Source organism: Zosterops lateralis (assembly GCF_965231275.1).
Source record: "Zosterops lateralis genome assembly, chromosome: 24".
NCBI lineage: Eukaryota > Metazoa > Chordata > Aves > Passeriformes > Zosteropidae > Zosterops > Zosterops lateralis.
In genome coordinates, this window is record NC_139784.1 from 5,361,563 (window position 1) to 5,384,767 (window position 23,205).

Here is a 23,205-nt window from a genome sequence, read left to right on the forward strand (position 1 = left end):
GTCACTGTCACAGCCCCAGGACCAAGGTCACTGTCACAGCCCAAGGTCACTGTCACAGCCCCAGGACCAAGGTCACTGTCACAGCCCGAGGTCACTGTCACAGCCCCAGGACCAAGGTCACTGTCACAGCCCCAGGTCACTGTCACAGCCCCAGGACCAAGGTCACTGTCACAGCCCCAGGACCAAGGTCACTGTCACAGCCTGAGGGGTCACTGTCACAGCCCAAGGTCACTGTCACAGCCCCAGGACCAAAAATGTATAAACAGAGAACTGAGGAGAGCAAACTGGGAGGATGAGACTTCACAAATGGACAATTAACCCCAAAAAGTAAATTATAAAACTTATCAAAGTGTGAAAACTTGTGGAGTTTATCTTGGGTGGAGCCACAGCTGGGCTCTCACACTGCCCCAAGTGTATCCATTTAATTAAACACCTGCTTTATTTCTTTAACTCTACTCCAGGTATCAGGATGAGACCTGGAACATCCCCTGGGACTGGGGACAGCTCACCTTGTCCACCTGGGCTTGGGATGCCTGCTGGAGGGTGTTGAGGACCACGTCCAGGTACTTCTTGAACTCGCCCCCGATGGCCAGGGCGATGTCCCCGAACACCGAGAGGATCTGTGGCTTCACTGACCTGTGCACGTTCTCGTTCTGGGGGGAAAATCCCAAAAATGGCCTGGATCAGTGTGGGAAAGGGGGAGAGGGAAAGAGGGAACGGGCTCGAGCTGCACCTGGGGGTTTGTGTGGGATGTTTTGGGATGATTCCCCAGTGGAAAGGTTGGAAAATGTTGGAGCAAACAGAGCCAGGGGTTGGAAAATGCCTGGAGATGACCCAGGAATGTGGGACAGGGAGGGAGGAAAAGGAAGGAAAAGAGAGGGAGGAAGGAATTCAGAAGGAAGAAAGGAGTTTGGAAGGACAGAATTCAGAAGGAATTCAAGAAGAATGGAGGGAGGAATTTGGAATTCAGAAAGGAATTTGGAATTCAGGAAGGATTTCAGGAAGGAAGAGAGAGAGGGAGAAAGAGAGAGTGGGAGAGATGGAGAGAGGAAGGAATTTGGGAGGAATTCAGAACTCAGGAAGGGATTCATTCAGGAAGCCAAGGAGCTGATAAATGATCATTCCCTCAGAGCCCAAATCCCTTGCCCCCGACACCTCCCGGCCGCCGCTGCCGAACACGAGACGAATTCCCGGCGGATTCTCCTTCCCTTCTCCCACCTCCCACTCCCCTGGGAAGGGTGTGCATCCAACTGTTACTCGGGAATCTCCCACTCACTCACCCCCAGGTTCTCCAGGAGCAGCTGCATCACCTCGTCACAGAAGGGGAGGATGTTGGACTGCAGGGCTCGGCACAGGTCCCCCACCAGCCCCACTGCTGACAGGCAGACCTGCAGGGAGCAGGGACCACATCCAGGATTTGGGGTCATCCCTGGGAATTTGGGGTCATCCCAGGGAATTCTGGGTCATCCTTGGGAATTTGGGATCATCCCCGGGGATTTGGGACCATTCTTGGGAATTTGGGATCGTCCCCAGGGATTTGGGGCTACCCTTGGGAATTTGGGATCATCCCTGAGAATTTGGGATCACCCCCAGGAATTTGGGGTCATCCCCAGGGATTTGGGACCATCCTTGGGAATTTGGGATCACCCCCAGGAATTTGGGGTCATCCCCAGGGATTTGGGACCATCCTTGGGAATTTGGGATCACCCCCGAGAATTTGGGATCATCCCCAGGGATTTGGGATCACCCCCGGGAATTTGGGATCGTCCTCGGGAATTTGGGATTATCCGTGGGAATTTGGGATCGTCCCCGGGAATTTGGGATCACCCCCAGGAATTTGGGGTCATCCCCAGGGATTTGGGACCATCCGTGGGAATTTGGGACCATTCTTGGGAATTCGAGACCATCCCTGGGAATTTGGGATCACCCTCAGGAATTTGGGATTATCCGTGGGAATTTGGGATCATCCTTGGAAATCTGGGATCACCCTTGGGAATTTGGGATCATCCTTGGAAATTTAGGATCACCCTTGAGAATTTGGGATCACCCTTGAGAATTTGGGGTGATCCTTGGGAATTTGGGATCGTCCCCAGGAATTTGGGACCATTCTTGGGAATTTGGGGTCATCCCCAGGGATTTGGGATCACCCTGAGAATTTGGGATTGTCCCCGGGAATTTGGGATCATCCCTGGGAATCTGGGATGACCCTCAGCAATTTGGGATCACCCCCGGGAATTTGGGATCATCCTTGGAAATTTAGGGTCACCCTTGAGAATTTGGGATCACCCCCAGGAATTTGGGATCACCCCCAGGAATTTGGGATAAGAGGAGGGTGATGAAATGCTGGGAATAACGAGCTGGCTGACAGCAGGGAGGTGAGGCACAAGGGATCCAGGTTGGAAAAACACCTCCAAATTCCACAGTTTCCAAGGGGAAATCCCAGCCAGGATTTGGGCTGGAAAAACAACTCCAAAATCCCCATGGAGGCCACCAGGATTTGATATTCCAGGGGGAAATCCCAGCCAGGATTTGGGTAGGAAAAACACTTCCAAATCCCAGTTTCCAAGGGGAAATCCCAGCCAGGATTTGAGCTGGAAAAACCATTCCAAAATCCCCATGGAGCCACCAGGATTTGATAGTCCATGGGGAAATCCCAGCCAGGATTTGGTCTGGAAAAAGAACTCCAAATCCCACAGTTTCCAGGGGGAAATCCCAGCCAGGATTTGGGCTGGAAAAAGCGAGGATTTGATATTCCAAGGGAAAATCCCAGTCAGGATTTGAGCTGGAAAAATCATTCCAAAATCCCCATGGAGCCACCAGGATTTGATATTCCAAGGGGAAATCCCAGCCAGGATTTGATATTCCAAGGGGAAATCCCAGCCAGGATTTGATATTCCAAGGTAAAATCTCAGCCAGATTTGAGCTTGGGAAAAAACCTCCAAATTCTCCTGGAGTGCACCAGGATTTGAGACATTCCAGGGGGAATTTGCTGCCTTGTCCACACTTTTCCTTGGAATTAACTAAGCAAACATATGAAACCAAAATTCCATGCTCTGAGGTGGTTTGGATTTTAGAATCCCGGGACTGTTTGGGTTGCAAGTGACCCCTCTGGATGGGCAGGGATATTTTTCACTACCCCAAAACTCATCCAACCAGGCCCTGGAAAATTCCAGCCACGATTTCCCTGGATAGAGGGAGAGGTGGGATCCATACCTGATACTCGGCGTAGTTTTTCAGCCCAATCCCAAGGAAAGGTTTGAAGGCATCCATGTATTTCAGGAATTCTCCACCCAGGACTGTGCAGGGAAAAACATTCCAGTGAGAAGGAAAATCCCAATTTGTGGCATTTGCCATGAAGAACAAATCAGATATCCCAGAAATTCCTTCCAAACCCAGTGAAAACCAACCTCTCGACAACTGAGAACAGTGAAATTATCCTCCTGGACTGGATTAATTCCCAAATTGTTATTGGAAGTAAATCAGAAAATACACCACAGCACAATTCCATGCTCTAAGGTGGTTTAGATTTCAGAATTCCAGCATTTTTTTGGGATGAAAAGGACATTGAAGTGACACTTTCCACTATCCCAAGTTGCTCCAAACTCTGGCCTTGGACACTCCAGGCAGGTGAACATCCCCCAGCTCTCCTTTACTGCCTTATCCATATTTTTTTCCCTTGGAAATAATAAGAAAATACAAGAAACCAAATTTCCAAGCTCTAAGGTGGTTTGAATTCCAGGATCCCAGGATTTTTTGGGTTGAAAGGGACCTTAAATTGACACTTCCCACTATCCCAAGTTGCTCCAAGCCCTGGCCTTGGACACTTCAGGCAAGTAAACAATGCCAGCTCTCCTTTACTGCCTTATCCATATTTTTTTTCCCTTGGAAATAATAAGAAACCAAAATTCCATGCTCTAAGGTGGTTTAGATTCCAGAATTCCAGGATTTTTTGGGTTGAAAGGGACCTTAAAGTGACACTTTCCACTATCCCAAGTTGCTCCAAGCCCTGTCCGACCTGGCCTTGGACACTTCAGGCAAGTAAACAACCCCAGCTCTCCTTTACTGCCTTATCCATATTTTTTTCTCTTGGAAATTATAAGAAATTACAAGAAACCAAAATTCCATGCTCTAAGGTGGTTTGGATTTCAGAATCCCTTTGATTTTTTGGGATGAAAAGGACCTTAAAGTGACACTTTCCACTATCCCAAGTTGCTCCAAGCCCTGTCCAACCTGGCCTTGGACACTTCAGACAGGTGAACACATTTTTTTTCCCTTGGAAATAATAAGAAAATACAAGAATCCAAAATTCCATGCTCTAAGGCAGTTTAGATTTTGGAATTCCAGCATTTTTTGGGATGAAAAGGACCCTTTAAAAAGTGACACTTTTCCCTATCCAAAGCTGCTCAAACCTCGGACACTTCCACGGATGCAACACCCCAGAGCCATAAATGACATTTTTCACCACATTGCCCAAAATTCCTGGATCCAACCCCATCCCTGGTTTGTTCCCAGCTCGTTCCTGACCTTCCACCAGGGTGCTGACAGCCATGAGGGCGTCCTCCTGCACCCCCCCAGAGCCAGCAGTGCTCTGGAACATCCTGAGCAGCGAGGCCATCACCACGTCTGAGATCTGCAGGGCGTCCTGGTGCTGCACCTTCCGCAGGACATTCTGGGGAAATCATGGGAAAAGGGGGAAAATTAGTGTTTATTCTACAGGGAAAGTGTTCCCACAGCTGCACCTTCCGCAGGACATTCTGGGGGGAAACAGGGAAAAGGGGGAAAATTAGTGTTTGTCCTGCAGGGAAAATGTTCCCACAGCTGCACCTTCCTCAGGACATTCTGGGGAAAACAGGGAAAAGAGGGAAAATTAGTGTTTGTCCTGCAGGGAAAGGGTTCCCACAGCTGCACATTCTGCAGGACATTCTGGGGGGAAAACATGGGAGAGGGGGAAAAATTAGTGCTTGTCCCACAGCCCTTGAGTGCTGCACCTTCCTCAGGACATTCTGGGGAAATCATGGGAGAGGGGGAAAATTAGTGTTTATTCTACAGCCCTTGAGTGCTGCACCTTCCTCAGGACATTCTGGGGGAAACGGGGAAAAGAGGGAAAATTAGTGTTTGTCCTGCAGGGAAAGGGTTCCCACAGCTGCACCTTCCGCAGGACATTCTGGGGGGAAAACAGGGAAAAGGGGGGAAAATTAGTGTTTATTCTACAGCCCTGGGGAGCTGCACCTTCCTCAGGACATCCTGGGGGGAAATCATGGAAAATAGAAAACAGGGAAAGTGTTCCCACAGCCCTGGGAGTTGCACCTTCCTCAGGACATTCTGGGGGAAAAGATGGGAAAGGGGGCAAAAATTACTGTTTATCCTACAGCCCTTGAGTGCTGCACCTTCCTCAGCAAGTTCTGGGGTAAAGTCATAGAAAAGGGGGAAAAATTGCTGTTTATCCTACAGGGAAAGTGTTCCCACAGCCCTGGGAGCTGAAATTTCCCAGGGAAAATTCAAGGAAAACCTGCAAAAATCAAACATAATCCCAGTATTCCCACAGCCCTTAGAGCTGCACTTTCTTGCAGCACGTTCTGGGGGAAAAATCATGGGAAAGGGGGAAAAATTACTGTTTATCCTACAGCCCATGGGAGCTGCACCTTCCTCAGCAAGTTCTAGGGGAAAGTCATGGAAAAAGGGGGAAAAATTAGTGCTTGTTCTGCAGGGAAAGTGTTCCCACATCCACTGGAGCTGCAACTTCCTGGGGAAAAGTCATGGAAAACCTGCAAAAATCACCATCATCCCAGTATTCCAACAACCCCTGGGAGTTGCACCTTCCTCAGGACATTCTGGGGGCAAAACATGGAAAAGGGGAAAAAAAATTAGTGCTTATCCTACAGATAAAGCGTTCCCACATCCATTGGAGCTGCAACTTTCCAGGGAAAAATCATGAAAAACCTGCAAAAATCACCATCATCCCAACATTACAACAACCCCTGGGTGCTGCAACTTCCTCAGCACGTTCTGGGGGAAAAATCATGGAAAATGGGTAAAAATCACTGCTCATCCCACAAATAAAGCTTCCCCAGAGCCCCGGGAGCTGTGATAAAAATTAAAAAGCTGCTGTTTGAACCCTTTCCCTGCCCAAAATAAAAAAAAATCTCCTTTTGTGGCTGCAAAGTCCCGTTGATTTGGCTGCATTCAGATTTTCCAGCTGAATTTTTCCCTTTTTTCTGCTGCACTGGCTGTTCTCTCAAAGCTTTGCCATTTGGAAGCTGGAATTAAATGTGACCCAGCCCAAATTTAGCCTATTAAAAAAAATGTAATAATGAAATCTTTTTTATTTTCTGTCACAGCTGAGCTTGAAGGGGTTGAGACTCAAGTTTGGCTCCTGAATTAAAAGTTTAGAAATGCTTGAAGTGGTTACAACACAATTCCTAGGAAAAGAAAAAAAAAAATCCTTAATTTCCAGAGGAAAATAATCATTTAAAGTTTAATTTTTCACTCCACCAAGATGGACTTTGGCTATTGATATAATTAAGATTTGATTTATGGAATTACAGGATGGTTTGGGTGAAAAGGGAGTTTAAAAAGCCCCAAATTCCATGGACAAGAATACATTCCATGAAACCAACTTATTCCTCCTCCCAGTGATGGGATTTTTCTCACTTCATTTTAAATTTTAACAAATGTTTTTCCTCTGCTGGATGTTGCTAATTGTATTTCCAGCAAAACAACAACAAAAAAATATTAGGTAAAATACCCATAGATTTAATATTTTTAATATTGAAAAATTAATTTTTCTCTGTTAATTTTTCTCAGTGATTTTTTTTAAGTATTTGCTGCAACTGGGTAAAAGAATTCAGATTCTGGGATAATAAAAAAACAACATTTAGAGATTAAAACTGGCAGTTTAATTCCACTTGGGCTCCCTGTGAGATTCCAGGTTAAAACTTCCCCATTAAAACTCTTCAGGACAGATTATTCCCATTTCCCATTGTTTTCAAAAGAAAAGAGTAAAAACAACCACAAAATTTTTGAGGATGAAATAAAGAATTTCTCAAATCCACCTTGGGTTGCTCTGGGCTGATTTTTGGGGTAAAAATCTTTTTTTTTTTGGAGTTTGCAGCAGCAGCAGGAACTGCACTGGTGGCTCATTAATTTAATTGGGAATTCTGAGGACACTCAGAACATTTTAATTGGTGTCATTTGGATCAGGAGCACCAAGCACGAGATGCAGATGAAAAAAATCAAAGCCAGGAGGGAATTTATTTTTTATTTTTTGCTGTTTGTTGTTGTTGTTGTTGTCTGTGGGATTGTTGAGGCTGGAACCAACCTGACAGCACAGACAACCTTTTCTAAAATCAGCTTTTCTTTGAGTCACATCGCCCTGGATTTTGTCACCAGAGCAGAGCTCAGAGACTCCTGAACCTTGCACCACCTCCCACGTCTCAGCTGCCACCAAAATTCCACTTTTTCCATTCAATCCTCACTGCCTGGAGCTTCAGGTGCACAAAAACGCCTCAAAAAATCCCTTTATTCCCCCAACAAACCCAGAAAAGAGGGATTTACCTGGAGAGTAGCACAAAGGAGGGATTGGAGATCGTTGAACTGGATTCTGTCTGAGGTGCTCTGGATGTGAGACTGGAATGAGAATAAAAACCCCACATGTAAAGAAGAGGCAGCTCCAGGTTGTACTTTAAATATTTGTTCTTTTCAGATCTCAGAGCAGAGGGGCTGTGAAAAATCTAAATATAGAACCCCCTGAGTGGTTTGGGACCTTAAATCCCATTTATTCCTCCCACCTCCCCCCAGGATTGGATTTGGACACTCCCAGGGATTGAGGAGCCCAAATTTCCCAGTTTAAATCAGGATTTCCCCACCTCCATCTGCAGCACTTGCTGGAGCCTCTCCATGATGACCAGGGTGGTTTTTTGGACAGCAGGATAACAGTCCTTGGCACTGTTTTTCACTATTTCCATCAGGGATTCATAGGCAGAACTCCTCAAGTTATTCTGGTGTCCATCAGGTCTGCAAAAAACAGGAGGAGGAAAGATTTGCAGTTTCCCAGTGCTTGGAAACAGATTTTTTTTATTTAATTTATTTTATAATTTTAGTAAAGCAGCAACAGCTCCATTTGAGTGCTGTGACAAACAGGAGCCACTTGAAAAGCCTGGAAATGAAGTGAATTTGTGAAGCCACTTCTGGCACGTTCGTTTTTTTAATGAATTTTGGTTTTTTAAATGATTTTCAGCAGCTCTGACAACAAGGAGAGAGGGACAGAAAGAGGCTCAGAGTTGGTGTCAGGTAAAAGCCACTGCCCAGACACCTCTGAGGGTGTGAAATTTGGATTTTAAGGCACCTGAGATGGTTTTTGGGCTCCAGAGCCTTGAGCCACACACTCCAAATCCTGGCTGGATTTAAAGGAAAACAGAAAAAGAGTTTAAATTTTCAACTGGGATGAGTTTTTTAAGGAGAATCAGCAGCAAAAATCCTCCATCAGTCCATGGAGCTGATCCAGGGATTGAGCCTGGAGCTGTCACATTTATTGTGACCTTCAAGCCACCAGAAAGTTGTAGTTTTAGCCTTTTTTTTTTTTTTTTCTGCATCTGAGAGGAGAATATTTTGCTTCATTTATTTTCTGTTTCAGCTGGGATGGGAATGGGGGATTAAGGAGGTCCCTGGTTCTTCTGGGAGCACCTGGAGCTGGTGGGAAGGGATGGAAACCACACAAAAAATATCAGGAAAAGGAAAAACAGGGATCCCTGATCATGTCCTGCTGCAAGTCCTGATTATCCAACAGGGCTGAGCCTGAAAACTGCAGAGTTAAACTCAAAAATGTGAAGGAAAATGTGAGGGAAATGGGGAGATTCAAAATGGGAGAAATTCGAAGGAAAACGGGAGGAATTTGAAGGAAAATGGGAGAAATTCAAAGGAAAATGAGAGAAATTCAAAGGAAAACAAGAAAATTTTGAAGGAAAATGAGAGAAATTCGAAGGAAAACGGGAGAAATTCAAAGGAAAATGGGAGAAATTAGAAGGAAAACGGGAGAAATTCTAAGGAAAACGGGAGAAATTCTAAGGAAAACGGGAGAAATTCTAAGGAAAACGGGAGAAATTCTAAGGAAAACGGGAGAAATTTGAAGGAAAACGAGAGAAATTCAAAGGAAAACGAGAGAAATTCTAAGAAAAACACCAGGGACACTCTTGGACTTCCTAAAACCAGATATGAACAAAATTATGAGAAATTATTCAGTGGGAAAAACTGTTTTCCTGGGATTTGCATCCTCTGGGGTTTTTTTTACTACCAAATAAAGCCACATTTTAATCCAACACCCAGATTTCAGCTGCCAAGAAGAGCCTGAGAACGTGGAGTGAGAAATAAATGAATCAAAAAGGTGTTTTGGAGATGTTTTACCTGTCTGCAGTCTCCAGCAGTTTCTGCACGATCAGCTCAAAGGAGGAGGACAAACAGTAAGTTGCTGGTTCTTCCTGATCATCAGCCACGTCTGCAGCTTCATAGGCAGCTTCAGCCAGGCTGGAGAAAGCCTAAAACACAAAATATCATTGGTTTTCTCATCCTCACAGCTCCAAAATTCAGGTTTTGTTCCAAAATCCCACCAAAAATCCAATAAAAAGGAAAATAAACGGCCCCGAACAAAAAAATGTGCAGGATTAATAATTCCAGAGCAGGTTAACTGTGCTGGGGGTGGGTGAGAGGAGATAAAAGTTTTTAAATTTTTTAATTTTACTCTAAAAATCACCCAGGAATCATCATCAGGAGATGATTTCATTCCAAAATCCCCCCAAAAAATCCAACAAAAGAAAATAAACTGTCCCAAACTAAAAAAATGAACAATTCCAGAGCAGCTTAACTGTGCTGGGGGTGAGTGAGAGGAGCTAAAAACTTTTAAATTTTTTAAATTTTACTCTAAAAACACTGAGGAATCCTCATGAGGAGACAAGAGGCACCTGGATTTTTGCCAGGGTGACACAACAGGGAAAAGCCCTTTTGTGCTGCAGAGTCTTGGGAAACTCTGGAGTTGTAAAAAGAAAAGGATTCTGTCATTTCTAGGAGTTGTTTTGACAGGAAAAATCCTCCTCCCCAGCTCAGGGGGAGGCACTTGGGACATGGAGACCACACAGAGAATCAAGGAAAAAAAATCTATTCTGATTCCCAAATTATTTCTGGGATCATTCCAGGTTTTGTTTTGGCCTTTGAGGTAATTCAATAAAATTTTTAATCCAAAAAAATACTTTTTCCCAACCCCACAATAGAAGGGACAGTTCCCATAGTATTCCCAGATTAGAGGCAACTTCTACACTCAGTGAATTCAGTTTTTTTTCCTAAAATTCCATTTTTTTCCTTGATTTTTTCCCTGCCAGAGCCACAAAATAGAGTTGGGATAATTAAAATGTCAATCAGTGTTTGCTGGGAGAGCAAGCCAGGGATTAATTGTGGAATTCACTAAAGTGTGTGTGGATAAATAGATAAAATTATAATATATATACATATACATATATATATATACATATATATATACATATACATATATATATATACATATAAAAGAAAATATATTTATATATATACATATATATAATATATAAAATATAAAATTATAATAAATGTAATAATATTATAATAAATATATAAAAATCACATCAAAATTATTTAAATATATTAAATTGTATAGATAAACCCATACAAAATATAGAAATTAATATGAATATATAATAATATATAATATATATTGTCATAATATATATTGTTATAACAAATATATAAATTTATATAAATAATATATTGTTATAGCAAATATATAAATTTGTTATAACAAATATATAAATAAATATATAAATAAATATTGTTGTAATGTAACAATATAAATATAGAAAATTATATAAATAAAGAAAAGTATATAAAGATACAAATGTGCCTATTTTTATATATGAATTTGTATTTATATATTTTAATTTATATTCAATAAAGCCCTTGACAGGAGAGTGGAGCCAGATGGGAACAGGGCTGAGCTTGAGAGAAAAAAGGGGAAAAATGTGAGGGAAAAATGGGGGAAATTTAAGGGGAAAAGGGGAAAAACGTGAGGGGGAAATGGAGAGAAATGTGAGGGGAAAAGGGGAGAGAAATGTGAGGGGAAAAGGAGAGAAATGTGAGGGGAAAAGGAGAGAAATGTGAGGGGAAAAGGGGAGAAATGTGAGGGGAAAAGGGAGAAATGTGAGGGGAAAAGGAGAGAAATGTGAGGGGAAAAGGGAGAAATGTGAGGGGAAAAGGAGAGAAATGTGAGGGGAAAAGGGGAGAAATGTGAGGGGAAAAGGGGAGAAATGTGAGGGGAAAAAAGGAGAGAAATGTGAGGGGAAAAGGAGAGAAATGTGAGGGGAAAAGGAGAGAAATGTGAGGGGAAAAGGAGAGAAATGTGAGGGGAAAAGGGAGAAATGTGAGGGGAAAAGGGAGAAATGTGAGGGGAAAAGGAGAGAAATGTGAGGGGAAAAGGGGAGAAATGTGAGGGGAAAAGGGGAGAAATGTGAGGGGAAAAGGGGAGAAATGTGAGGGGAAAAGGAGAGAAATGTGAGGGGAAAAGGGAGAAATGTGAGGGGAAAAGGGAGAAATGTGAGGGGGAAAAGGAGAGAAATGTGAGGGGAAAAGGGGAGAAATGTGAGGGGAAAAGGAGAGAAACGTGAGGGGAAAAGGGAGAAATGTGAGGGGAAAAGGAGAGAAATGTGAGGGGAAAAGGGGAGAAATGTGAGGGGAAAAGGAGAGAAATGTGAGGGGAAAAGGGAGAAATGTGAGGGGAAAAGGGAGAAATGTGAGGGGGAAAAGGAGAGAAATGTGAGGGGAAAAGGGGAGAAATGTGAGGGGAAAAGGAGAGAAATGTGAGGGGAAAAAAGGAGAGAAACGTGAGGGGGAAAGGAGAGAAATGTGAGGGGGAAAAGGGGAGAAATGTGAGGGGAAAAGGAGAGAAATGTGAGGGGGAAAAGGGGAGAAATGTGAGGGGAAAAGGAGAGAAATGTGAGGGGGAAAAGGAGAGAAATGTGAGGGGGAAAGGAGAGAAATGTGAGGGGAAAAGGGGAGAAATGTGAGGGGAAAAGGGGAGAAATGTGAGGGGAAAAGGGGAGAAATGTGAGGGGAAAAGGAGAGAAATGTGAGGGGAAAAGGAGAGAAATGTGAGGGGAAAAGGGGAGAAATGTGAGGGGAAAAGGGGAGAAATGTGAGGGGAAAAGGGGAGAAATGTGAGGGGGAAAAGGGGAGAAATGTGAGGGGGAAAAGGAGAGAAATGTGAGGGGAAAAGGAGAGAAATGTGAGGGGAAAAGGGGAGAAATGTGAGGGGAAAAGGGGAGAAATGTGAGGGGGAAAAGGGGAGAAATGTGAGGGGGAAAAGGAGAGAAATGTGAGGGGGAAAAGGAGAGAAATGTGAGGGGAAAAGGGGAGAAATGTGAGGGGAAAAGGGGAGAAATAAATGTGAGGGGAAAAGGAGAGAAATGTGAGGGGAAAAGGGGAGAAATGTGAGGGGAAAAGGGGAGAAATGTGAGGGGGAAAAGGGGAGAAATGTGAGGGGAAAAGGAGAGAAATGTGAGGGGAAAAGGGGAGAAATGTGAGAGGAAAAGGGGAGAAATGTGAGGGGAAAAGGGGAGAAATAAATGTGAGGGGAAAAAAGGAGAGAAATGTGAGGGGAAAAGGGGAGAAATGTGAGGGGAAAAAAGGAGAGAAATGTGAGGGGAAAAGGGGAGAAATGTGAGGGGAAAAGGAGAGAAATGTGAGGGGAAAAGGAGAGAAATGTGAGGGGAAAAGGAGAGAAACGTGAGGGGAAAAGGAGAGAAACGTGAGGGGAAAAAAGGAGAGAAATGTGAGGGGAAAAGGAGAGAAATGTGAGGGGAAAAGGAGAGAAATGTGAGGGGAAAAGGGGAGAAATGTGAAGGGAAAATGGGAGAAACATGTGGAAAACTTAGAAAGATTCGGTCAGACAAGACCAAACCACCTCAAACAACATCCAGGCTGGACATTAAGAAAATTTCCTTCAAGGAAAAAGCCCCAAACATCTGAACAATCTCCTGGAGCAGATCTGAACCCCCAACCCTGGAATTGCCCCACCAAATCCCCAGAAGATCCAACACAACCAATGCTGGTATCAAGAACAACCTCAATTACTCCAAAACCCTTCCAGATCCCACCAGGAGCTGGTTTTCCCAGCAGATCTGAGCCCCCAACCCATGGAATTCTCCACCAAATCCACAGAAGATCCAACACAACCAACGTTGGTATCAAGAACAACCTCAATGATGACAAAGCCCTTTGAGATCCCACCAGGAGGTGTTTTTTCCAGCAGATCTGAACCCCCAACCCCTGGAATTACCCCACCAAATCCACAGAAGATCCAACACAACCAACACCACTATCAGGAACAACCTCAATTGTGACAAAACCCTTCCAGATCCCACCAGGAGGTGTTTTTCCAGCAGATCTGAACCCCCAACTCCTGGAATTCCCCACCAAATCCACAGAGGATCCAACACAACCAACGCCACTATCGGGAACAACCTCAACGATGACAAAGCCCTTTGAGATCCCACCAGGAGCTGTTTTTTCCCAGCAGATCTGAACCCCCAACCCCTGGAATTACCCCACCAAATCCACAGAGGATCCAACACAACCAACACCACTATCAGGAACAACCTCAATTGTGACAAAACCCTTCCAGATCCCACCAGGAGCTGTTTTTCCAGCAGATCTGAATCCCCAAACCCTGGAATTCCCCACCAAAATCACAGAGGATCCAACACAACCAACGTTGGTATCAAGAACAACCTCAGTTGTGACAAAACCCTTCCAGATCCCACCAGGACGTGTTTTTTCCCAGCAGATCTGAACCCCCAACCCCTGGAATTCCCCACCAAATCCCCAGAAGATCCAACACAACCAACGCCATTATCACGAACAACCCCAATGACGACAAAGCCCTTTGAGATCCCACCAGGAGGTGTTTTTTCCCTTTCCCCTGAACTCCTGGCAGGATTTTGGAGTCTCCCTCACCCAGCAGACGTTGGTGGCCACCCTGGGCTCGGCACTGAGCCCCTCCATCAGGCACTGCAGCAGCGGGGCCAGGTAAATGTCGTTGATGGCGGCCTCGGGCAGCATCTCGCAGATCCTGCCCACGGTCCAGGCCGTGGTGTCCCTCACCACCACGCTGGGGTCCTTCATCAGCTCGATCAACGTCGGCATGGCCTGGGGACACACAGGGGAAAAAAAAAAATTAGTTTGTCCCAATCCTGTATTTTTGTTTCTATTTTATTTTATATTAACGGTTCTGTCCCATAACGTGATCCCTCTTACAAGCACCTACACCAAGGATATTTTTTTTTAAGAGAAGGCAACTTCTACATTCAGAGAAATAATATTAAATATTCAGGTATAATATTAAATATTAAAATTTTCACTCCTTCAAATGCATTTCTTTCCCATATTCTTTCCTACCAGAGTCCTAAAGTAGATTCGAGGTGACTTAATGTGAGCACCAGGTTATGGATCAAATCCCCTTTTACAAACACCTTCACCAAGGATTTGGTGTTTTTTAAAGTGAAGGCAACTTCTACATTCAGTAGAAGATTAGAACATTAGAAGAACATTAAAATTAGTAGAAAATTAAAATTTTCACTCCTTCAAATGCATTTCTTTCCTACCAGAGTCCCAAAGCAGATTTGAGGTGACTCAATGTGAGCACCAGGTTATGGATCAAATGTCCTTTTACAAACACCTTCACCAAATATTTTTTTTTAATTGAAGGCAACATTTTCATTCAGTAAACACTAAAATTTTCACTCCTTCACATGCATTTCTTCCCCATATCCTTCCCTACCAGAGTCCCAAAGCAGATCTGAGGTGATTTAATGTGAGTGCTGTGTTATGGATCAAATGCAGGATTTGGGATGTTCCCCTCCAATTAACCCAGGGATGTTGGGCTCTGAAACTCTCCAAAAAAACCAGGTGATATTCCTTTCAATTTGCTTTAATTAAGAGCATGTGTAAATTAGATATTCTCCTTCAATTAACCCGAGGATTTTGGGCTCTAAAAGCCTCCAAAAAGGGGTTATGACCTTCTCATTTGCCTTAAATTAAGCGCACGGGCAAATCAAACGTTCTCCTTCATTTAACCCAGGGATTTTTAGCTCCAAAACCAGAAAATATCTTTTTGATTTTCCTTAAATGAAGAGCACAGGCAAATCAGGTATTCTTCCCTAGATAACCCAGAGATTTGGGGCTCTAAAAGCCTCCAAAAATTCAGAAAACTCAGGCTCTAAACCACTCCAGAACAGGTGATTTCCTTCTGATTTTCCTTAAATGAAAATCCCATGTAAACCAGACATCTTTCCCTAAAGAACCACAAGATTTTTTTACCTCCAAACCCCTTCCCAAAACTTCACCTGTATTAGCAAATAACCATTCAATTTTTAGCTCTAAAGACCTCTAAAAACTAGATTATATCCTCCTGATTTTCCTTAAAGGATAATCCCATGTAAACCAAACATCCTCTTCCATAGAACCACGAGATTTTTACCTCCAACTCTTCCAAAAAAACCTCACCTGTATTACCAAACAACCACACAATTTTTAGCTCTAAAAGCCCCGAAACAAGAGGTTTTTAGCTCCAAAACCAGATTATTTTCTCCTGATTTTCCTCAAATGACAACCCCACAAAAACCAAACACTCTCTTCCACAGAATGACAAGATTTTAACCTCCAAACCCTTCCCAAAAAAACCTCACCGAATTATTACCAAAGTATTACCAAATAACTGCACAATTTTTAGCTCTAAAAGCCTCTAAAAAAGTGATTTTTATCTCCAAAACCTGATTATATCCTCCTGATTTTCCTTAAATGAAAAAACTACTCAAACCAGACACTCTTCCCCATAGAACCACGAGTTTTTTTTACTTTCAACCCTGCTCCCAAAAACCTCACCTGTATTAGCAAACAACCACACAACTTTTAGCTCTAAAATCCTCTAAAAAAGCGATTTTTAGCTCCAAAACCAGATTATAGCCTCCTGATTTCCATTCAACAAAAATCCCACATAGACCAAACACCTTTCCCTAGAGATTTTTGACCTCCAAACCCTTTTCCTCACTTGTATTACCAAACAACCACACAATTTTTAACTCCAAAACCAGACTGTATCCTCCTGATTTTCCCCAAATGATAACCCCACACAAACCAAACACCCTCTTCTATAGAACCACGAGATTTTTTTACCTCCAAAACACTTCACCTGTATTACCAAACAACCACACAACTTTTAGCTCTAAAAGCCTCTAAACAAGTGATTTTTACCTCCAAAACCAGATTATTTCCTCCTGATTTCCCTTAAATGAAAAAAACACTCAAACCAAAGACCCTCCTCTAAAGAACCACAGGATTTTTTTACCTCCAAACCCCTTCCCCAAAAAACCTCACCTGTATTACCAAACAACCACACAACTTTTAGCTCTAAAAGCCTCTAAAAAAGTGATTTTTAACTCCAAAATCACATTATATCTTCCCGATTCTCCTTAAATTAAAATCCCATGTAGGCCAAACACCTTTCCCTATAGACCCACGAGATTTTTATCTCCAACCCCTCCCAAAAAACTCACCTGTATTACCAAACCACAGAACCTTTAGCTCTAAAAGCCTCTAAACCAGCTCCAAAACCTGATTATATCCTCCTGAATTCCCTTAAATGAAAAAAACAAGCACTCTCCTCCATAGAAAAACAAGATTTTAACCTCCAAACCCTTCCTAAAACCCACCTGTATTACCAAACAACCACACAACTTTTAGGTCTAAAATCCTCTAAAAAAGTGATTTTTATCTCCAAAACCAGATTATATCCTCCTGATTTCCCTTAAATGAAAATCCCATGTAAACCAAACACCTTTCCCTAAAGAACGAGAGTTTTACCTCCAACCCCTCCCAAAAACTCACCTGGTATCACCAACCACACAATTTTTACCTCTAAACGAGCGATTTTTAGCTCCAAAACCAGATTATATCATCCTGAATTCCCTTAAATGAAAAAACCACTCAAACCAAAGACCCTCCTCTAAAGAACCACGAGATTTTTATCTCCAAACTCTTCCCAAAAAACCCTCAAATTATACCCAAACAGCCACACAATTTTTAGCTCTAAAATCCTCTAAAAAAGCGATTTTTAGCTCCAAAATCACATTACGACCTCCTGATTTCCCTTCAACAAAAATCCCACATAGACCAAACACCTTTCCCTAGAGATTTTTGCCCTCCAAATCTTTCCCTCACCTGCATTACCAAACCACATAATTTTTAGCTCTAAAAGCCTCTAAAAAAGCGATTTTTAGCTCCAAAATCACATTACAACCTCCTGATTTCCCTTAACAAAAATCCTATGTAGACCAAACACCCTCTTCCACAGAACTACGAGATTTTACCTCTAACCCCTCCCAAAAACTCACCTGTATTAGCAAACAGCCACACAACTTTTACCTCTAAAAGCCTCTAAAAAAGCGATTTTCAGCTCCAAAATCGCATTACAACCTCCTGATTCTCCTTAAATGAAAACCCCACATAAACCACTTTTCTCCACAGAACCATGAGATTTTACCTCCAATCCTTCCCAAAAAACTCACCTGTATTACCAAACACCTGTATTACCAATTTTTAGCTCCAAAATCAATTATATCCTCCTCATTTCCTTTAAATGAAAATCCCATGTAAACCACTGTCCTCTAAAGAACCACAAGACTTTTACCTCCAACCCCTCCCAAAAATTCACCTGTATTACCAACCAACCGCACAACTTTTAGCTCCAAAAGCCCCGAAACAAGAGGTTTTTAGCTCCAAAACCAGATTATTTTCTCCTGATTTTCCTCAAATGACAACCCCACAAAAACCAAACACTCTCTTCCACAGAATGACAAGATTTTAACCTCCAAACCCTTCCCAAAAAAACCTCACCGAATTATTACCAAAGTATTACCAAATAACTGCACAATTTTTAGCTCTAAAAGCCTCTAAAAAAGTGATTTTTATCTCCAAAACCTGATTATATCCTCCTGATTTTCCTTAAATGAAAAAACCACTCAAACCAGACACTCTTCCCCATAGAACCACGAGGTTTTTTTACCTTCAACCCTGCTCCCAAAAACCTCACCTGTATTAGCAAACAACCACACAACTTTTAGCTCTAAAATCCTCTAAAAAAGCGATTTTTAGCTCCAAAACCAGATTACAGCCTCCTGATTTCCATTCAACAAAAATCCCACATAGACCAAACACCTTTCCCTAGAGATTTTTGACCTCCAAACCCTTTTCCTCACTTGTATTACCAAACAACCACACAATTTTTAACTCCAAAACCAGACTGTATCCTCCTGATTTTCCCCAAATGATAACCCCACACAAACCAAACACCCTCTTCTATAGAACCACGAGATTTTTTTACCTCCAAAACACTTCACCTGTATTACCAAACAACCACACAACTTTTAGCTCTAAAAGCCTCTAAACAAGTGATTTTTACCTCCAAAACCAGATTATTTCCTCCTGATTTCCCTTAAATGAAAAAAACACTCAAACCAAAGACCCTCCTCTAAAGAACCACAGGATTTTTTTACCTCCAAACCCCTTCCCCAAAAAACCTCACCTGTATTACCAAACAACCACACAACTTTTAGCTCTAAAAGCCTCTAAAAAAGTGATTTTTAACTCCAAAATCACATTATATCTTCCCGATTCTCCTTAAATTAAAATCCCATGTAGGCCAAACACCTTTCCCTATAGACCCACGAGATTTTTATCTCCAACCCCTCCCAAAAAACTCACCTGTATTACCAAACCACAGAACCTTTAGCTCTAAAAGCCTCTAAACCAGCTCCAAAACCTGATTATATCCTCCTGAATTCCCTTAAATGAAAAAAACAAGCACTCTCCTCCATAGAAAAACAAGATTTTAACCTCCAAACCCTTCCTAAAACCCACCTGTATTACCAAACAACCACACAACTTTTAGGTCTAAAATCCTCTAAAAAAGTGATTTTTATCTCCAAAACCAGACTATATCCTCCTGATTTCCCTTAAATGAAAATCCCATGTAAACCAAACACCTTTCCCTAAAGAACGAGAGTTTTACCTCCAACCCCTCCCAAAAACTCACCTGGTATCACCAACCACACAATTTTTACCTCTAAACGAGCGATTTTTAGCTCCAAAACCAGATTATATCATCCCGAATTCCCTTAAATGAAAAAACCACTCAAACCAAAGACCCTCCTCTAAAGAACCACGAGATTTTTCTCTCCAAACTCTTCCCAAAAAAACCTCAAATTATACCCAAACAGCCACACAATTTTTAGCTCTAAAATCCTCTAAAAAAGCGATTTTTAGCTCCAAAATCACATTACGACCTCCTGATTTCCCTTCAACAAAAATCCCACATAGACCAAACACCTTTCCCTAGAGATTTTTGCCCTCCAAATCTTTCCCTCACCTGCATTACCAAACCACATAATTTTTAGCTCTAAAAGCCTCTAAAAAAGCGATTTTTAGCTCCAAAATCACATTACAACCTCCTGATTTCCCTTAACAAAAATCCTATGTAGACCAAACACCCTCTTCCACAGAACTACGAGATTTTACCTCTAACCCCTCCCAAAAACTCACCTGTATTAGCAAACAGCCACACAACTTTTACCTCTAAAAGCCTCTAAAAAAGCGATTTTCAGCTCCAAAATCGCATTACAACCTCCTGATTCTCCTTAAATGAAAACCCCACATAAACCACTTTTCTCCACAGAACCATGAGATTTTACCTCCAATCCTTCCCAAAAAACTCACCTGTATTACCAAACACCTGTATTACCAATTTTTAGCTCCAAAATCAATTATATCCTCCTCATTTCCTTTAAATGAAAATCCCATGTAAACCACTGTCCTCTAAAGAACCACAAGACTTTTACCTCCAATCCCTCCCAAAAATTCACCTGTATTACCAACCAACCGCACAACTTTTAGCTCCAAAAGCCCCTAAACAGGCAATTTTTAACTCTAAAACCTGGTTTCCCTTCAACAAAAATCCCACATGGACCAAACACCTTTCCCTAGAGATTTTTGCCCTCCAAATCTTTCCCTCACCTGTATGACTAAGGGTTTGAGCTGGTTGGGCTCGGGCCCCTCCAGGATGCAGCCGAAGGCCATGACGGCGGCGTCGCGGTACCTCCAGTCGGGGTTTTTGATGTGCTCCTTGATGAAGGGCAGCACGTGGGGGACGATGTCGTCCTCGCAGCACGTGGCCAGCAGCATCAGGCACACCCCGGCCGCCTTGCAGGGGTTCCAGTCGTCGTCGTCGTCGTTCTCGTCCTGCCAAAAAAAAAATTTAAATTAAATAAAAATGCCTGGGATTATCTTTTGGTTCAGTAGGTTGAAGTGAAGTCGTGTTTTAGGAGTTGCTCATGGTTTGGTGTGTTTATTGAGGTGGGTTAGACAGCTCCCTAAGTGCTGTTCCCTCATCCAGGTGGGATTTCATTCACTTCCCCAAGTGCTTTTCCCTAATCCAGATGGAATTTTCACTCACTTCCCCAAGTGATTTTCCCTCTTATCCAGGAGGAATTTTCACTCATTTCCCCAAGTGATTTTCCCTCTTATCCAGGAGGAATTTTCACTCATTTCCCCAAGTGATTTTCCCTCTTATCCAGGTGGGATTTTTATCACTTCCCCAAGTGTTTTTCCCTAATCCAGGTGAAATTTTCATTCACTTCCCCAAGTGATTTTCCCTCTTATCCAGGTGGGATTGTATCCCTTTGATTCCCTGATATGTTCCCAAAGTGCCTCATCAAAAATCTCCTTCTCCAACCAAATTCAGCCTCTGAAACCTTCAATACACCTTTCGAAGCTCATCCCTTCCCCACAAAGATCTTTTCCCTCATCCAGGTGGGATTTTCACTCACTTACCCAAGGGCTGTTCCCTCATCCAGGTGGAATTTTATTCCTTCAATCCCTGTTATCTTCCCAAAGTGGATCATTGAAAATCTTTAAATCTCCACCATTAAAAATTTTCTTTCCCAACCAGACTCAGCCTCTTAAACTTTCTCCAACCCCTTTTCCAACCTTGGGTAGCCTCATCCACTTCCCAAAAAAGAAATGGTGGAATTTTATCCCTTTGATCCCTGATATCTTCCCAAAGTGGCCCCATCAAAAATCTCCTTTCCCAACCAAATTCACCCTCTGAAACCTTCAATACTTTTCTAAGTTCATCCCTTCCCCAAAAGGATCTTTTCCCTCATCCAGGTGGAATTTTCACTCACTTCCCCAAGGGCTGTTCCCTCATCCAGGAGGAATTTTATCCCTTTCATCCCTCTCAGAAGGTCCCTGCACCATTAAAATTTTCCTTTCCCAACCAAACTCAGGTTCTGAAACCTTCAATACCTTTCCAATCTTGGGTGGCCTCACCCACTTCCCAAAAAAGATCTTTTCCCTCTCATCCAGGTGGATTTTTTGTCACTTTGATCCCTCCCAGAGGGTCCCTGCACCATTAAAAAAATCTCCTTTCCCAAGTCTCAAACCTTTGATTCCCTCCCCTGGGAACCTCCTGAAATTCCACTCTGCTCATCCAAGAGCAAAAAAAGAAACCAGGGAAACAATTCACTCCGAGCATTTTCCCAGCCAAATGAAGCCTGTTCTGTTAATTAACAGTTTTATTTTGTAATTAGGCAAGTGATGCCATTCATTTTGATTAGCCTGGGAAGCACAGCTCAAAAAATCCCTGGAAGTGTTTAACAGGGACTGAACAAACCCAGGACTCAAAATTCCCAGGGATTGGAGCTCAGATGAGGCAGAAACTGTGGAATATTTGGTTTAATATCCCAAATATTTTGTCAGGAACACAGGGAATTGCTAAAACTCTGTGGAAACCACAAATCCAGGGAATTGGAGCTCCAATAAATCCCTGGAGGTGTTTAACAGGGACTGAACAAACCCAGACCTCAAAAATCCCAGGGATTGGAGCCCAGATGAGGCAGAGGCTGTGGAATATCTGGTTTAATATCCCAAATATTCTGTCAGGAATACAGGGAATCATTAAACCTCTCCAGAAACCACAAATCCAGGGAATCACAGCTCAAAAAAATCCCTGGAAGTGTTTAACAGGGAGCAAAAAAAAAAAAAAACAGACCTCAAAAATCCCAGGGATTGGAGCTCAGATGAGGCAGAAACTGTGGAATATTTGGTTTAATATCCCAAATATTCTGTCAGGAATACAGGGAATCATTAAACCTCTCCAGAAACCACAAATCCAGGGAATCACAGCTCAAATAAATCCCTGGAAGTGTTTAACAGGGACTGAACAAACCCAGCTCTCAAAAATCCCAGGGATTGGAGCTCAGATGAGGCAGAGGCTGTGGAATATTTGGTTTAATATCCCAAATATTCTGTCAAGAATACAGGGAATTACTAAAACTCTGTGGAAACCACAAATCCGGGGAATTGGAGCTCAAATAAATCCCTGGAAGTGTTTTTAACAAGGACTAAACAAACCCAGGGCAGGAATTGGAGCCCAGATGAGGCAGAGGCTGTGGAATATTGGGTTTAATACCCCAAATATTTTGTCAGGAATACAGGGAATCATCAGAGCTCTCCAGAAACCACAAATCCAGGTAATCACAGCTCCAATAAATCCCTGGAAGTGTTTAACAGGGACAAAACAAACCCAGACCTCAAAATTCCCAGGAACTGGAGCTCAGATGAGGCAGAAACTGTGGAATATTGGGTTTAATATCACAAATATTCTGTCAGGAACACAGGGAATCACCAAACCCCTCTGGAAACCACAAATCCAGGGAATTGGAGCTCAAAAAAATCCTGGAAGTGTTTGACAGGGACTAAACCAACACAAGCCTCAAAATTCCCAGGGATTGGGAGCTCAGATGAGGCAGAAACTGTGGAATATTGAGTTTAATATCACAAATATTCCCTGCTGGAATACAGGGAATCACCAAACCTCTTTGGAAACCACAAATCCAGGGATGTGACCAGGGAAAAAGGAGGCCAGTCCCAGTCTCAGGCCTGAACTCGCTGCATCACTGGCTCAGAGTGGTGCATGAAAACTCATCACAGACCAGGGACCGGCACCTCTTGGGGCGTTTTTGGGATCTGAGGAACCCAAAATCCAATTCCCAAAGGATCCAGGGGGGACAGGAAAAGCTC

At 42.8% G+C, this 23,205-nt stretch overlaps 1 protein-coding gene across 2 annotated transcripts in view; it reads right to left on the bottom strand.

Annotated features, from left to right (window-relative positions):
- KPNB1 (karyopherin subunit beta 1) overlaps positions 1-23,205 on the bottom strand; it is a gene marked incomplete at its 3' end in the record, with an annotated part of 50,749 nt that overhangs the window by 5,868 nt on the left and 21,676 nt on the right. For both annotated transcript variants that reach the window (XM_083877576.1, XM_083877577.1), the window contains exons 10-18: positions 20,140-20,364; positions 14,029-14,220; positions 9,400-9,530; positions 7,866-8,013; positions 7,555-7,626; positions 4,525-4,669; positions 3,214-3,296; positions 1,281-1,388; positions 510-653 (exon numbers count right to left, since the gene is read on the bottom strand). In XM_083877576.1, coding sequence (XP_083733702.1) covers positions 510-653; positions 1,281-1,388; positions 3,214-3,296; positions 4,525-4,669; positions 7,555-7,626; positions 7,866-8,013; positions 9,400-9,530; positions 14,029-14,220; positions 20,140-20,364 — 1,248 coding nt within the window. The remainder of the gene's footprint in view (positions 1-509; positions 654-1,280; positions 1,389-3,213; positions 3,297-4,524; positions 4,670-7,554; positions 7,627-7,865; positions 8,014-9,399; positions 9,531-14,028; positions 14,221-20,139; positions 20,365-23,205) is intronic.